Raw genomic sequence first — 14,458 nt, forward strand, 5'->3', positions numbered from 1 at the left:
ACTGTGTTTTACTTACCTGTGTCTTGTGTCTCTGTTCCTAGTAAGACAGATCAGTTCAGGTTTAAAAAAAAAAAAAAGACAAGAAATGTTAGTCCTCAACAAAACTGTATTCTTTGCCTGACTGTTCAGAGCTGTATCCCTGTAACAAAACACTGTTTATCCTGTTACTCAGTATTATTTCTTTCCCTCACACTGCTTCCTTTCTACTGCCTGCGCATTGTCAAGCCAATTCTGAACAATCAGCACACAACATCACCAGCAATGCCAGCTAGTAGGAGATTCGTGGGTGTTAAGTAAGAGAAATTTAGTGTACCAGCGTCCGAAATCTTTCCTGCTTTCCGCTCTGGCCCTGAAAGGGAATGGGAAGCTGGAGTCATAATTACAGGGGAGTCGTTAATGGTGGCGCAGGCCCGGCCTGAGACATGTCAGTCTGCAATGCCGGGTTTGCTCTTGTCTGCTTAAACTCTGTCACGTCCTCTGTTACAGATGAGGAACGATTTAATTGTATTAAATTTAAATCTGGTGAGTCTGTCTTCAGCCATAATGCTGTGACCTGACATGATACTGCACATATTTGCTATTGAATTATGGGGTTTTCTTCAAAAATACACTGCATGGAATATTTTTGACTTTTTTGAGAAATTGTATGAAAAAAATCTCACAGGAAGAAAAATTAGCTCTATTAATTCTGCACTTTGTAGAAATTCATTATGCAAACCCTGTTCTAAAGGCCACTTAAGATGCCCTTTTTAACTGATGACTTTAAAGTAAGCATAAGTTTTCTGATGAGTTTGTTTGACAGTCGCTGAGACGTACTCACAGGGCAACTAAATGTGGCTGCTTATTTAAGTCACGAGTGAAAAAAGGCTCACCGTAGTTTTCATAGGCATATCACAGCCAGGATAATGAACACTAGTCAGAGAAAGCTAATTATTTTTTTACCTTAATTCTAGTATACCAATTGAGTTTCCAGAAGGAAAGATCCGTCTGACAACATTGAAGTCGCCGATATACACGCTACCATCAGGCCCGGAAGCAAGAGCAACCGGGGCAAAGAGTTTGCTGTTGAGCGCAAGACCGTTGCAGTTGGAGCAAGAGACACTTCGCTGGTGTCCGTTGCCCATCACGGTTGAGATGACTGGCGGCTGCTGGGAAATGAACATGTTTTCACCATTTCCTTTGTGTACAATTCCTAAGGGAGGGCAGAAAACAGAGACAAAAAAAGCAAATGTATAGCATTTAAACTGTTCCACGGTTTTGGATTATGCAATCCTCTAGAAAAAACAGATTACCAAAACAGCCACAAACATCGGATCTTTTGAAGACTGTCACAGGGTTCTTTCCACTAATCGCTTCCAATTTTGTTCAGTCCCAAGCTTCACCATCACCATTTTGTTGATTAGTGGTTAGTGGCTATTTTAAAAGCCAACATCATGAAGAGAACTCATGGTCGGTTAATGCTCTAACAAATTGACTGTTAATTGCAGTGCTATCTGATTTCTTGGGGATTACTACTTTAATATTCATTTTATTCATAAATTTTTATTAGGTAGCAGAGGAATTTCTCAGGCAGCTTGAATATTTAATTAAAGGAGATTAATAGCAGGACTACTATGCATTTTTCACAAAAGAGCACTGAGTGGCAGTACAAAATCAATATTCAAATTTAAATGAGTCTCCTTCATGGTATATAAAAATGGTGCCAAGTGAGGCAAAGCCAAGTTAAGTCAAGGAGTAATTCCGAGGCACAAGTGAATTTCTTACCAGCAAGAATATATTAAGTTCTGCCATAAAGTGTAAAACAACTTTCCAGTGTGTCAGTATTTTAGCACTGCTCTGCAGTATAAGTTGTTGAAAGTCTTCCCAATTATGAGGTTGGTGATACCAGAGCCGGTACAAATGTGTATCAAGCTGACAGCTGTAGTGTTTATTTTAAATAACAATGTGGCAATATAGTTAAGTACCTTTAAAATGACAAGTTATTGTAAGATTTTGGCTATTTCTGAAGGGAAGATAGGTATTCTTTTAGACCATGGTCCAAAATCTCTTATTTCCCTTGGAAAGCCCAGTACTTCATCAGAAAAGTGGCACGATTAAAGGAATAAACACAAGGGAATATACTTTCTGGAGGACTCTTACACTGGGAAATGAGCATATTCTAGATACCGCAGGAAGTACCTGTTGAGACACATCTGAATTTTCCCAAAGTACGGCAAATGTATTTACGTACTGTCTCTACCAACTTTTGTAAAACTATTTTTTTGTGGCTTTCAGGTAAGTCTGAAGCTAAAATTCTCCTTGGAATTTACTGAGTGTTGCCATAGTTATTCTGAAGGGAATTATATTTTTAAAAACTTATTTCTGAACAATAGAGGACAGAATACATATATTTGTTTGAACGTTGGCTTAAAAAAAGGCATCTTGGAAATACGCCAGTAAAAATAATGGCAATATCCTCCCTTACGCACCGGATAAAAATACTACTAAATGAAGATGCTGCCCTTTGTCTGAAATTAACAATGTAAAGGTAATACTTCAACTGTCTCATACAAATGCCAGTAAATAATTAGGGCTCTGGAGAATATGTTTTGCTGTCAAGAAATGTAAGCATGTGCTTAACTTCAGGCTTTCGAGCTGCTGCTTTAATTTTAGTCGGTGCTGTGTTGCACTGGGGCTGAAATTACCGTAAAGCATAAAGTCCCTGTAAAATTACTCCTCCTTCTCCCAGATAAATAAAAATGGAATCAATACACTTGCCCATCAGAAGTAAAATCTAATTCAAAGAATACTCTGAAAAATCGGTTAATAGCACGTTCATTTGTATTCATGAGATATAGGTGTCTTTAAAAGGACTCTATACAGGAACTAGTATTTATGGTATGTGTTCTCTTCTTGATTATGAGAAATGCCTTGACGATCTTCCAAACTGACCAAAACCTTTGTGTTGGAAAATATTAAACTCTATTCATGTCACGAATTAGAAGTGATCAAACCTCTAAACTGGAGGGGAAACAAAAAATGGGAAAAGAACAGTTCAGTACAGCTGAGAACAGGATGTGATCCTTTGTTAACCCAACAGTCATGTTGATGCAAAACCGTATACATTTAAAAACCTTGACTTTCCAGTGACAGCCACGCTGGAAAAATATATTTTATTTCACAACTATGCTGCTGGAATTGGACATCTTTTTTTTTTTTTTCTTTTCCTTTCTTTTCTTAAAGATACTTACATCTGGCAATAGAACGCAGTTTTTACTTGCTGTGGTTTCTGCATGTCAATACTTGTACCTCCACGGCTTAGACTGTGCTATGAAGTGCAATTCTGTAAAATTGCATCCGTTTATTTTTACAACTTTTCTGTTGTACTTAGTTTATTTTGTAACATCTCTAAAACGAATAGCCTTTTTGGGGAGGGAGGCAAGCATATCCACCGTGTCTCTGAGTAGGAACGTTGCGCACAGCAGCGGGCCTGCTGGAAGACAAGGCTTAGTGGCTGAAGTTAATATAAGCTCTTCAGGACTAGTTAACTAACCAAGCAAAGTGCTTCTAGTTTTAGTTTGAAAACAAAATTGTAATTTGCAGTAGGGAATTTTTAGAGAGACATTTATGTTATATTCCAATGCTATTTCTGTAGTTAATCCAGTGACAGTGTTTCAAAAACAGATGCAAGTTTCACGCTTCTAGAAAGAGCAGCTCTTCATACATACAGAGGGAATGCTTTAATTAAAAGTGAAAAATCTCAGTACGTTCATACTCGAGAAGGCTACTCATGCTTTTCATTTCACTCACGGTGGCACGGAGGTAAGTCTGAAATGTATAATTCTAAGCCTGAATCACATTCTTGTCCTTATTTAAAGTGCATTTTACGTATCTGAAATGGAAGAGCAGTTCACTAGCTTCTAGGTAAGACGGGAAGCACACTTGCTATTTTTATCCTTTTGGTTAACACAGTTGACTGTTTGGTTTTGTTACGTTAATGCGAGCCTACCGGCTGCTCCGTTAGGTGTGCGCTAGCTATGGTATAGTCATTGTCTTGTCTGCTCCTGTCCTGGTTTTTCAGTTCCTATTTACGAGCCAGGTGTGCATGCTCAAAGCCCACAGTAATCACAAGGAACATCTGAGGCATCACTCAGCTCTGGCTGGGCTTTGCTGTCCTCACTGGAGATGCTCTCGCATGCAAACTGTAAACAGAAGAGACCCACCGATTTCAAGTCAGACATGCTTTGAGGGTAGCGGGTGTAGCCTGGATGACTTCAGAGGAGGTGGCGTGGGGCGGACCGGTCAGTGCTCTCCGGTGTTCTCAGCCACGCAGCTGAGACAGGGCCAGGAAGCAATTTGTCACCGTATACCCCGTGCTCAGGAAAGCAATGATTTAGCCCTGCTCAGATTATAATTGTATACTTTACAAAAATCTCAGCACACGTTAGCGTCTATGGGGTGAATTATAGTAGTAACGGCTGCACTTAGCAGATAGTCATATAAATTGGAGTTACTGCCAGCAATTTAGTCTTGAAATTAAACTATGCAAGTGGTAAATTGGCACTAAGGAGTAGACTAGGGGGCTCACAGTTGGGGGCTGAGCTGGCTGAGGTCAGATTTCTCTGTGTGTTAAATGTCAATAGCTGGCATTTAAAAGAGACAATCTATACAAACCAATGAGACAGGGTATGAAAGAACCGCTGTTTAAAATGTCAAACTATTTTAAATCAAAACAGAAATCCAGATAATTTACAAACTAAATCTGACCTTTTGTATTTGGAATATTTATACTGTAGCTACGCATTCGACAACAGAACTTGTAAAAACCTGACAGTCATACAGCTGTGCGTGAATCTTCATTAACAGAAGTTTGCAGATGGAAATAGATTTTAGTGGACAGACTCTCAGCTGGAGCAAATTGAGACAACTTTACTGAATCCAATACTCTGCTGATTTATAAGTGCTGAAATCTGACCCCAAGTTTCTCTTCCCCTGGACAGTGAGATATCTGTTTATTGGCAAAACCGTATTTTTCTAGTTACCATAATTTATCTACAAGTATTATTTTAACAATTTAATCCCACTAATTCCTGATTGATTCCTGATGTTAAGGGAGGAAAAGAAACCCCCCCAGGAATAAAACAAAAGCAATGAGAAAACAGATTCAAGTCTCCATGCTTGAATCTCTACGCAGGGTTAATGTTATGACACCAAAAGCATTTACAGCTGTTTTTCTAATGCTTCGAAAGGTGCTGGATTGCTTCTCCTGAAGAGTAACTTACTGTGCTTCTCCACAGAGCGGGCAGCCACAAAAGCTTCTGCATAAGCGGTTTCAGAAGTGCTACCTCTCACTCAGCCGGTCTGTTTTCCTGCACCGTTTGTCTCCCTGGTGCTGTGATGCTACTAACCGATGTCAGTCATAGGATGAATTAGGGGTGTCGGCGCTTCACTGAGAATATAACACACTATAAACTGACCTAAAAGGTGGTACTTCTATACCAACAGCGTGAGAACAAACCTAAATTAGCATGCCCTTTTTCCATCCAAATGACCAAAATGTGTTAGCGATCACAAGAGTTAGTGATATCAGTGTTTAATACCTGGGAGCCAGAACATTAAAAATATCCTTTCAGATGGCATTTACAGTACAGTTCTCAATAAATGAGGGTGCACATTCAAACAAAGAGGATTACACATTAGGAAGTGTAATGCTTAAAATCTGAACAATTAATTCCTTTAAAATTTGTATTCTTCTTCTGCGTGGCCAGTTAATAAAGGAAGGACTTACCACTTTGTGGATTTAATACATGGTGTTTGTTTATAGACCAGCCTCCCAGATTTGAAGCATCCATTTCAAAGCCTTGAAGGATTACCGTTCTCTTCTCCCACAGAATAAAATCAGGACATGTTTCATATTCATATCCCACCGACACTGCAAACAAATAATTAAACATCTATCAGTCTACCTTTTCCTCTGTGAACTGCTAGGTAATTTTTCATTCCAGGTTTTGATATTCATCCGTCAAGTAATGATGCCACTAATTTTCCTCTGCCTGATTGCTATTGTTGAGTGGTATTTTTTAAAAAGGATTTTAAGAGATTAGTATGTTATTACAGCTACAGTTACTACTGTTTCAAAGCAGAAAATTTTCTGTTGTATCAGTTATGGATTTCTTAAGCGAGTCATTCTCCAATGACTCCTGACTTGATTGTTTATTGCATTTCTGCTAATTACCTGAATAACAGCTTAAGCAGGAAAAAATCCATGTTAAAACAAACCGGTTTTAATTTGTTTGCTAATTGTAAAAAACTGTAGTTAGGCAGAAATGGATTGCCAAGCTGAAAATTTCTAGAATTAAGCATTTATCTTAACAGGCTTGCACATCACATGGCTCCCCTCTACAGCTGGCCAAAATACCTGCTGAAAATCTTGAATTTCCTTAAGGATGGTGGTTTTTGGGGGCGCTCAAACTGACCACACTACCTTCCCTTTAGTACTTCAGTAAAACAAAAAAAACCTCTTCAAAATTTAATTTTGGTATCTCTCATATACCAACTTTTTTAAAAAAAGGTTATTTATCTCCTCTAGTTAACCCTTTTAGATTTCAGTGCAACTCATTCATAAAGGAAGAATGTTACTTTGACACCAAATCCCAAAATTTGATCTAGGAATCATTGGGATAGGTCAGCCTTTCCAAAATAAAAATGTCTTTAAAAATATTCTAATATACAAAATAAAAAATATTTAAAAAAACAGTTTTCTGACATTTATCAATATTTTCCTCTCACTTTTTCTATGTAGCAGCTTTAGGTACGTTTTACTTGAACCATAAATAGTTTTAATACTATCTAAATTCCATTACTGGATGCAATCAAAATATTTTGCAGGGAGCATTTGTGTTTGTAAGACAAATGTTTTATGGCAAACTGAAAAGCTGTTCCTTACAGCAACTTCACTTAGAGCTGCTGCTTTATTTCAGAAGAACGAACCTGCTTTTGCAGCTAAACTCTGACTTGTAAAAATCACATCTCCTTAAGTGCCGTAAATATTGTATGTTTCAAACATTATAGGCTTCAGTCTGAGGGCCCAGCAGCTACTCTGTCCAATTTCTCTGTTACAGGAGCTCTTATGACTAACAGCAGCGATGTTTCTGGGCAGCTCCCCGGGCTGAGCGCCCAGCTGTGGGCACGGCCCTTCTTCCAGAACAGCCACATCCTGCGCTGGGATGAGCCATCAAGGTTCAGTAACCGAACGCGCTATTTTCTAGGTGTTAATGCAGAGAGAAGATAAAGGGTAGATTTTTTCCTAGGAAGCAACCTCACACTTGCCGCCAGCTCGCTAGCATCTTCACTCCAATCATGCGCTTCTTAACACATTCAATCCTGGGTCAGATGTGTATACTTGGAAAGAGTAAAGACCTGTAACGCTCAGCCCTGCTCAGCAGACCGACAGGACAGTTCATCAGCTGCTGTAGGTACCATGCTGGTATCTGGGTCGAGGGAGGTGTAACAATTTATACCATCTGAGAATCTGGGCCAATGGGTCCACAGTGGCACATTTACCAGGACTGTAGCTAACGCTGTAAAGTGTCTGCTATTCCCCGCCTATAGCTGATGTTTCTGAGCTACCAAATACCCTCTAGAGGTTATCAATCATCCCCTTTCTTAAAAGTTCACCGTTCCCTGCTCTCACAGTTATTGTGCGTAGCTGCCTTTTTGTCCCTTCTCATCAGCGAGACGCGTGGACGCGTGCCCATTCATGTGTGTCTACAACTGTGTTTCTATGTATGCTTATGAAAGAAAGTATATTTATCAAAGGCGGCTATGCTCCAAAAAGGAATAGCTGTGTAATCTTAAAGCAGGGTCTCCTGAAACATCTAACTGGAGGTACGGATGTACCATCCGGTTTTGCATGCAAAGTAATCAAGGTGAAGCATAACAGTTGTAAAAGCAACCAAGTGACTGCAGTGCCACTTGAAAATTAAGTATTCTGTTACTGGCAGGTTTTGCAAAATGTAATTTTGGAAGTGAAACAACAGTCTCAGTCAGCTTACCCTCATTGTGGGGTGTTATTTTTCTGGTCAAATTAACTTATAGCCCTTTTTTGAGGTGACTGAGATGTCGCTGCATGAAGGAGCGAAATGCAGTGACGGTGTTTTTTGGACACTAACAGCCAGCAAGTACAGTTGTTCTTTGCAGTCTCAAAATGGATTTCAAAAGATTTATGAAATCATCTGTACCAAAAATCTATTATTTTCATACAACTACTTAGAAGAAGGAACAATAATTTGTTAGTAGTGCCAGCATATCCCAGTTTAAGGGGGCTGTTGCCAAAATACAGGTAAGAAATAAAAGACACGCTTAACCAGGACGGTAACCTTTGCTTCAACCTCTCCTGAAATAGTTGTACTTACCAGCATCTTACTTCAAACAACGAATATAATGACCTCAACCAAAGTAACAAGTACAATAATAAACAGAGAAGACCTAAGACTATTCTGCTTGAGGACTGGTTTATAGTCACACCCAGAAGGGTTAGTCCTCGCGCGCCACTTCGTGCTGCTGGGTGGGAGGCAAGGGCTTGCGGGAGTAAGGCTGAGCATGTATGGAGTTATACAGGAGCATTTCTGCTGAAATCCTTCCTTTTCCTATGTTAAATTACAAGGGGACATAGACTTTACCACCAAGGTTTTGTGTGTCAACATCCGCATGATGTTTTTTTATTCAGAACAACAACAACAAAAAAATGTTACTTTATCATCTCAGTTGTTACTCTGAGAAGAGCAAAATGGCCTCTTGTTCGGCACGTGGGGACTAGACAAACAGCAGCAAACGTTCCTCCAACAAATTTAAACAGAGCCACTTGTGTGTGGAAATATGCTCAGAAAGTCGTCTTTTCTGTAACCGGTTATGTGATCATTGCTGTCAACAACCCTGAAGAAAAATAAAGATGTTTATAGTATTTATAAAACCAAAAGCAGATGGTTATATTCCTGAGTTCCAGGACTCCAACCTGCTACAATTTAATTTAATTAAAATGAAAACTGAACAGAATGCATTATTAAATATTGGTAATATACTGGCAGAGGAAATTATTTTGACAAAAATTCATATAATGGATGCGGATAAAGGTCCCTGAGTACTACAGTGTGTCAAATTAAATAAAGCTTTATTGGAATCTAACAAAGCATGCTAACAATGCACTTACTTACTTAAAATATAAAGACTTTTGCTTCTATTCTGCAAGAAGCATAATTAACCGAAACTTTAAGGAAAAGAAAAAAAAATTAAGCACCAATTAAATAATTTAAAAGTTGTTATCCAGCACTGTTGCATAAGCTTTATTCATATTTAAACATATTACGCTCATCTACTTCTAATTTGGGAATCTGTAACTACAGTATTATTTCGTAAGATGTTACGTATTTGATTTAAATTGTTTTAAAGTCCAGACATGTACTGGACTTCATGATCATCAGAAGACTCTGAAATGATGCAGAGGGAGCAGGCGTACTCCACCGTTCCCCCTCAAACACACACGTTCGTGTTACCGTGCAGTGACAGACTCTGAACACAGGGCACGCGGCGCCGTGCCGGGGAAAGCCCCCGGTGGCACCCGTGACCCATCTGGTCCTGCCCGATCACCCACGGGAGTGCCAAAGGGCACACTGGAATTTTTTTTCATTTCTGGATTTGCACCAATATGTGTAAGTGAAACCAACAACCCATTTAACACCTTCCCTCACCGCAAAACACTAGCAGGAATCTATATCTGCAGTGGGCTAGGGCTAGATTTGCCCCCTAACAAGGAGGTTTCATGAGACGGACGGGCCGAAAAGGGCACTCCTGTTCCCCACCACGCGCCGTACGTGGCGGGCGCCGTAAGCCCACCACGTCCCACGTACGTGGGACGTTCAGAGCCCTCTCTGGGTGTCAGTGCCAGCACCTGACCGACCCCTTCGAAACGTTGTCCACCCTTTTGCAGATGTGAGCCAGGTGTGGTAGATCAGATGCAGATATGATGATGCAGCAATTCAGGACACCGTGCACTGAGGGTGGAGTTTTAATCACTTTAGGCCAATGTAATGTGTGAGCTACGGCTGGAATGAGAAGACCTGCGCTTTTGCACTAGCGTTCATAGCAGATCAGGAAACTAATGAAGCTGAAAAATTATCACTTATTTTCTGGTTGCTTCAGTTTTCAACTGAATTTTTTCCAGATCTGGCTCATTTCATGATCAAATGAATGTGAGCGGTGGCCCAGGGGTAAGGAGAGAACGCGGGAACGTCCCTGCTGGCAGCAGCCTGCAGTTGTATCTCTTGAAGCAGACTATGGGACCACAGCCCTAGAATAAGCTCCTTGTTTTCCGATATATTCCCATGTGCATGGCATGATGTAAATCACACTCCATATTTTGGTCTCATAACCCTTTGCGGACACCAGTGGCTACGTCTGCATCATTCTCTAAGCAGAACTCCTCCTAAGAAGGAGGATTATAGCACTTTCACTAGGAAAGTGCTGCAATCCTCCTTCCTCCCATCGCCTCTCCACGCAGCTGCCTCACAGACCACCTGGCTGGGAGCACACGACAACACAGTCACGCGCTAGATGCTCTGGGAGTTGCAGGGCTTGCTTAGCCTGCGTGGCACCTTTTGGCTTTGCACGGGCCAATCTGCAGGCAAGCTGCCCGTATGGACAACACGGCAGGTCCTGAAGAGAGCTTCTGGCTGCCCCTCAGAACAGCATTTTCATATACGGAATGAGGCATATTCCTTGCAAGGGTAGATGGCTCTGTGTAGCCCTTGCTATCGTTGTTTTATAGCCTGCTGTAATTCCCCTGACTTAAAAAGCAAAACAAAACTACTAAGGAAGTGAACAGGGCTTATTCACAATACTGAGCTTTGCTGGTAAGGTAAATAATCTTAATGGAAGGTATCTCTAAGGTTAGTCCATTAAGCAACATAACCCCAAATTCAATTAAAAAAATAGCAAGCCTTTTAAAAACCAAACCATGAAATTACTGAAGAAAATGGCTGGCTAAATAAAATGTATTTGCACAGACAGCACTTCCGTAGCAATTCTCAGAATAGCTGCTTGTGCTGCGCGGTAAAGGAAGCCTATGAGACACGATGATTTTCGTATAAACATCTTTAAACAACAAATCAAGAAGTTTTAACTGTTGGGGACGTGAAATGTAGTAAGAAAGGATGCCTAAAAGTTAGAGTTTTGTAAACCCTAAGTGGAGATGACATTTTAAATGTCACAGCCAAAAAATGGCAGAAAAAAATGACACACCAAAGGTCACATTCAAAGTAACATTCAAAAACAAAGACAGCTGAATATAATGCTGTTAGTACATAACCATTCTCCAAGGGAAAAGGGGATTTTCAAATTGATTAAATTAGAAAGATGACATTGGAAGAATAAGAAAAAAAATGTTCTCAGGAAATCATATGAGTCACTTTAGCTAAAGAGGCATTTGATTTCAAAGAATGTAAGTGTAGCAACAAAATTTATAAGCTGTATTTTCCTGGCCTCATGTGTGTGAGCGCTTCTGCTTACATCAAGGTGATTCTACATACCCATAGCCTCGGCCAGACCAGAAACCTTCTGTCCGTATATATCTGTCTTATTCCAGGCAAACGTGTAGACCAAATTGGCTGCAGCAGGAAACCATTTCTGAAGCAGACGTCCTTCAACAGCAACTATCAGATGGACTTTTGTCATTCCGGAAGGGATGGTTGTGTGTGTCAAAATAATGCGCAGCAAAGTTTTATACCCTGGTGTTCGACTGCTGAGATAACTCAGCTTCACAAAACTCGAAGGAATTGGGATCTCCTCCTGGACCACCTTGGAAAAAATCACATCGTTTTATCCATAGCCAAGAAAAATGCAAAATTATAATAACAACAGCAGGTGCTTATTTTACATTTCACAATCATGATGTGAACACAGTACCACTTAAAAGACTGACGTCTTCTGTGTTTATTTCAGCAGTGCAGCAGCCAGGCACATTACAAAATGTCCAACGCCGGAAACTGCTCTGTCAACTTTCTGGACGGTGGTCTGGCTATTTTGATAAAGAGCCTCTTCCCCTAACGCTTTATTCTTATCTACTGAGGAGCAAACGTTATCTCTGTGGACATATTCATACGTGAGAGCTCTACAGCTTTACCTTGGCTTTGTTCTTTGGTTTACTTAACGAGCGTTCTTAACCAGAATACAATTAAAAACTTTTTTTAAAATACGCACGCACTTTATATATTACCTTATGATTTGAAGATACTACCCTGCTTTGGAGGTAATAACTCTAACCTGGGGAGGCCTAAGGAAGAAAACAAACCTTCCCGCTGAACCATCTTCTGTGAGAAGTGCTTGCAGTAGGGCTAAACTTCAGCAAGAAGGGGCATGGCATACGAAGGCGCAGCATAAGAAACCTAACAAGCTAGCTGGGGACACACGGCAGCGAAGATGAAACAGTCTGGGTGTCAGAGTCATCTAGCTAACAGGTAAGTCCCCAGGGTGTGCAACAGAGTTCAAATCCCACGGCACTGCTGTCAGTGCCGCTGTCTGAATCACTTGGATTAAAGCTGGCTTGGATATGCCCGCTGTGGGGTAGTATCAATTCCTGGCTGCAATGAAGATAAGCCCTCAGCAACTAGAAGGACTGCAAAGACTGCGAGCTTGTGAGGGGAAAAAAAGAAACTTGGCCTTGGCCTTTTGAATGATGTGGGCCTTGGAGCTACAAAAAGGGATTTAGCTCTTGTGATCTCCTGGGAGAAAGGAGCTCTTCTGGGACAGACTGTGAGGAAGAGCAGGCGAGAGAAGAGAGCAGCTTCTTGGAGGATGCCACCGCAGTCACTGAAAAGCCACTGAAAACTAGACTGTGCTTAACAAGGTTAATGATTTTAGTGTATTTCTGTAATAACAAGCCAACCTGTCACAATGTTAAATTCGTCAAGCTTGGTAAAATACAAACTGTTTTGTTTATATTCCCTAGTTTTTCAATTTTTCTTGTTTAACAATAGAAACTTCACTTTCAAAACAATTTTATTTACACATTGCAACAGCATCACTGTCATAGGCTTGCTGCAGTACAGCTGGAGGCCTGCCAGCACTTGTCGTTTCGACATATGAAATGTAGTGTTGCCAGGGAAATCCTGCTCCCTTCATTGTGCCTGATTTGCAGTGTTCCCCTTCTTTCCTGCTGACATCCCAGCTGCCCCCTCTGTCATACATCTGACATCTCGTCTCATTTTTTAATAGAAAAGCAGGAAGAAATATTCATGCATTAATACATGCTAATATATCTCCTCCGATTATTCTGGGTACTTTTTGTTCATTTCCCAGTACCGTACAATGAAACGTAACACTCTAAGGACCCTCCAATGACAAAGAAAGGACTGGGGGCACTTTCTCTCCGAGTGGAGTGCATCTTTGGGTACCTCGCTGTTTAAAGAAGGCCCAGGAACACCTCATGTGGAGTAATGTGACCCAGTTTTTTCTTACTAGTGTGCATCAGTTATTCTTAATTTATGTTCATCAGTTTCATTTAGTACGTTCTGTGAAGCAACACTATGGCCATCAACTGCCTAAAACGTGATAATGTTTTTAATAGTTATGGAGATGTTTAGACATAATTGAGTTCAATCAGAGGTCTCTCACATGTAGAATAAAGGCCCTTAATCAGTGGCAACACTTTCACGAGAAAAAGAGAAAAGGTTGGAAATATCCATGTCTTACAGGTAGCCTCCAAAATATCTTCCAGACTTGCTCAGTGAAATTAAAGAGAACCCAAAAGAGGCCTTATTGCTTGAACTCTAACTGCTTAAACAACATACTAAAAATTATGGGGGTTAACGTGATCTGAAACCTGCGTAGTGGTATTTTGTTGGGTGTTCGACTCATACAATCTCTTTTAAGTCCCAAACAAAAGAACAGTTAAATACAAGGTTAATTAGAAATTGCTTCTAAACGCTTAAGGGAGTGTCAAGAAAAAAAGACATTTAAATAAAAACAATCCTAAAGATCATGTTAAAATTGCTCTACCTTGGAAAGAAAATAATAAAAATCAAGAAGCTAAAATGCAGCTGGAGATGCCATCGTAAAGAACTAGAAGATGTGAACGGATGAAACATCCCTAGGAGTCTTCAAAGCATCTTGGGTCATGTCTCACATTGATGTATGGGGAAGTTGTACTGTTTATCTGTAACCTAGGAATGGTTTTGCGCATCGCTATAAATAAATCAGGATTTCAATAATAAATCATGTTAGGACTCCCCACTTTCTTCTCCTTGGAGGTAAGAAATAAAGCACCTTAAAAAATTAACAAAAAATAAATAAAGAAAAAAAGAGAAAAGCATCTTGTGAAAGAGTACTAAAGAGATATGCACTGGTGTCATTCTGACAAGTGAATAACATCACAGCAGTTAATTGCTCACTATTTGGTATCTTCTTCTAAAATTGTCTAGAACTTGTT

At 40.1% G+C, this 14,458-nt stretch overlaps 1 protein-coding gene across 9 annotated transcripts in view; it reads right to left on the reverse strand.

The window, feature by feature from the left end:
• TENM1 (teneurin transmembrane protein 1) overlaps positions 1 to 14,458 on the reverse strand; it is a 940,180-nt gene that overhangs the window by 65,449 nt on the left and 860,273 nt on the right. For 7 of the 9 annotated variants that reach the window (XM_076347340.1, XM_076347348.1, XM_076347344.1 and 4 more), the window contains 4 exons: positions 11,562 to 11,829; positions 5,768 to 5,911; positions 943 to 1,192; positions 17 to 37 (listed from right to left, as the gene is read on the reverse strand). In XM_076347340.1, coding sequence (XP_076203455.1) covers positions 17 to 37; positions 943 to 1,192; positions 5,768 to 5,911; positions 11,562 to 11,829 — 683 coding nt within the window. The remainder of the gene's footprint in view (positions 1 to 16; positions 38 to 942; positions 1,193 to 5,767; positions 5,912 to 11,561; positions 11,830 to 14,458) is intronic. The other 2 variants (XM_076347347.1, XM_076347345.1) reach the window with 1 other exon arrangement.

This window comes from Aptenodytes patagonicus, chromosome 9 (assembly GCF_965638725.1).
Source record: "Aptenodytes patagonicus chromosome 9, bAptPat1.pri.cur, whole genome shotgun sequence".
Classification (NCBI taxonomy): Eukaryota; Metazoa; Chordata; class Aves; order Sphenisciformes; family Spheniscidae; genus Aptenodytes; species Aptenodytes patagonicus.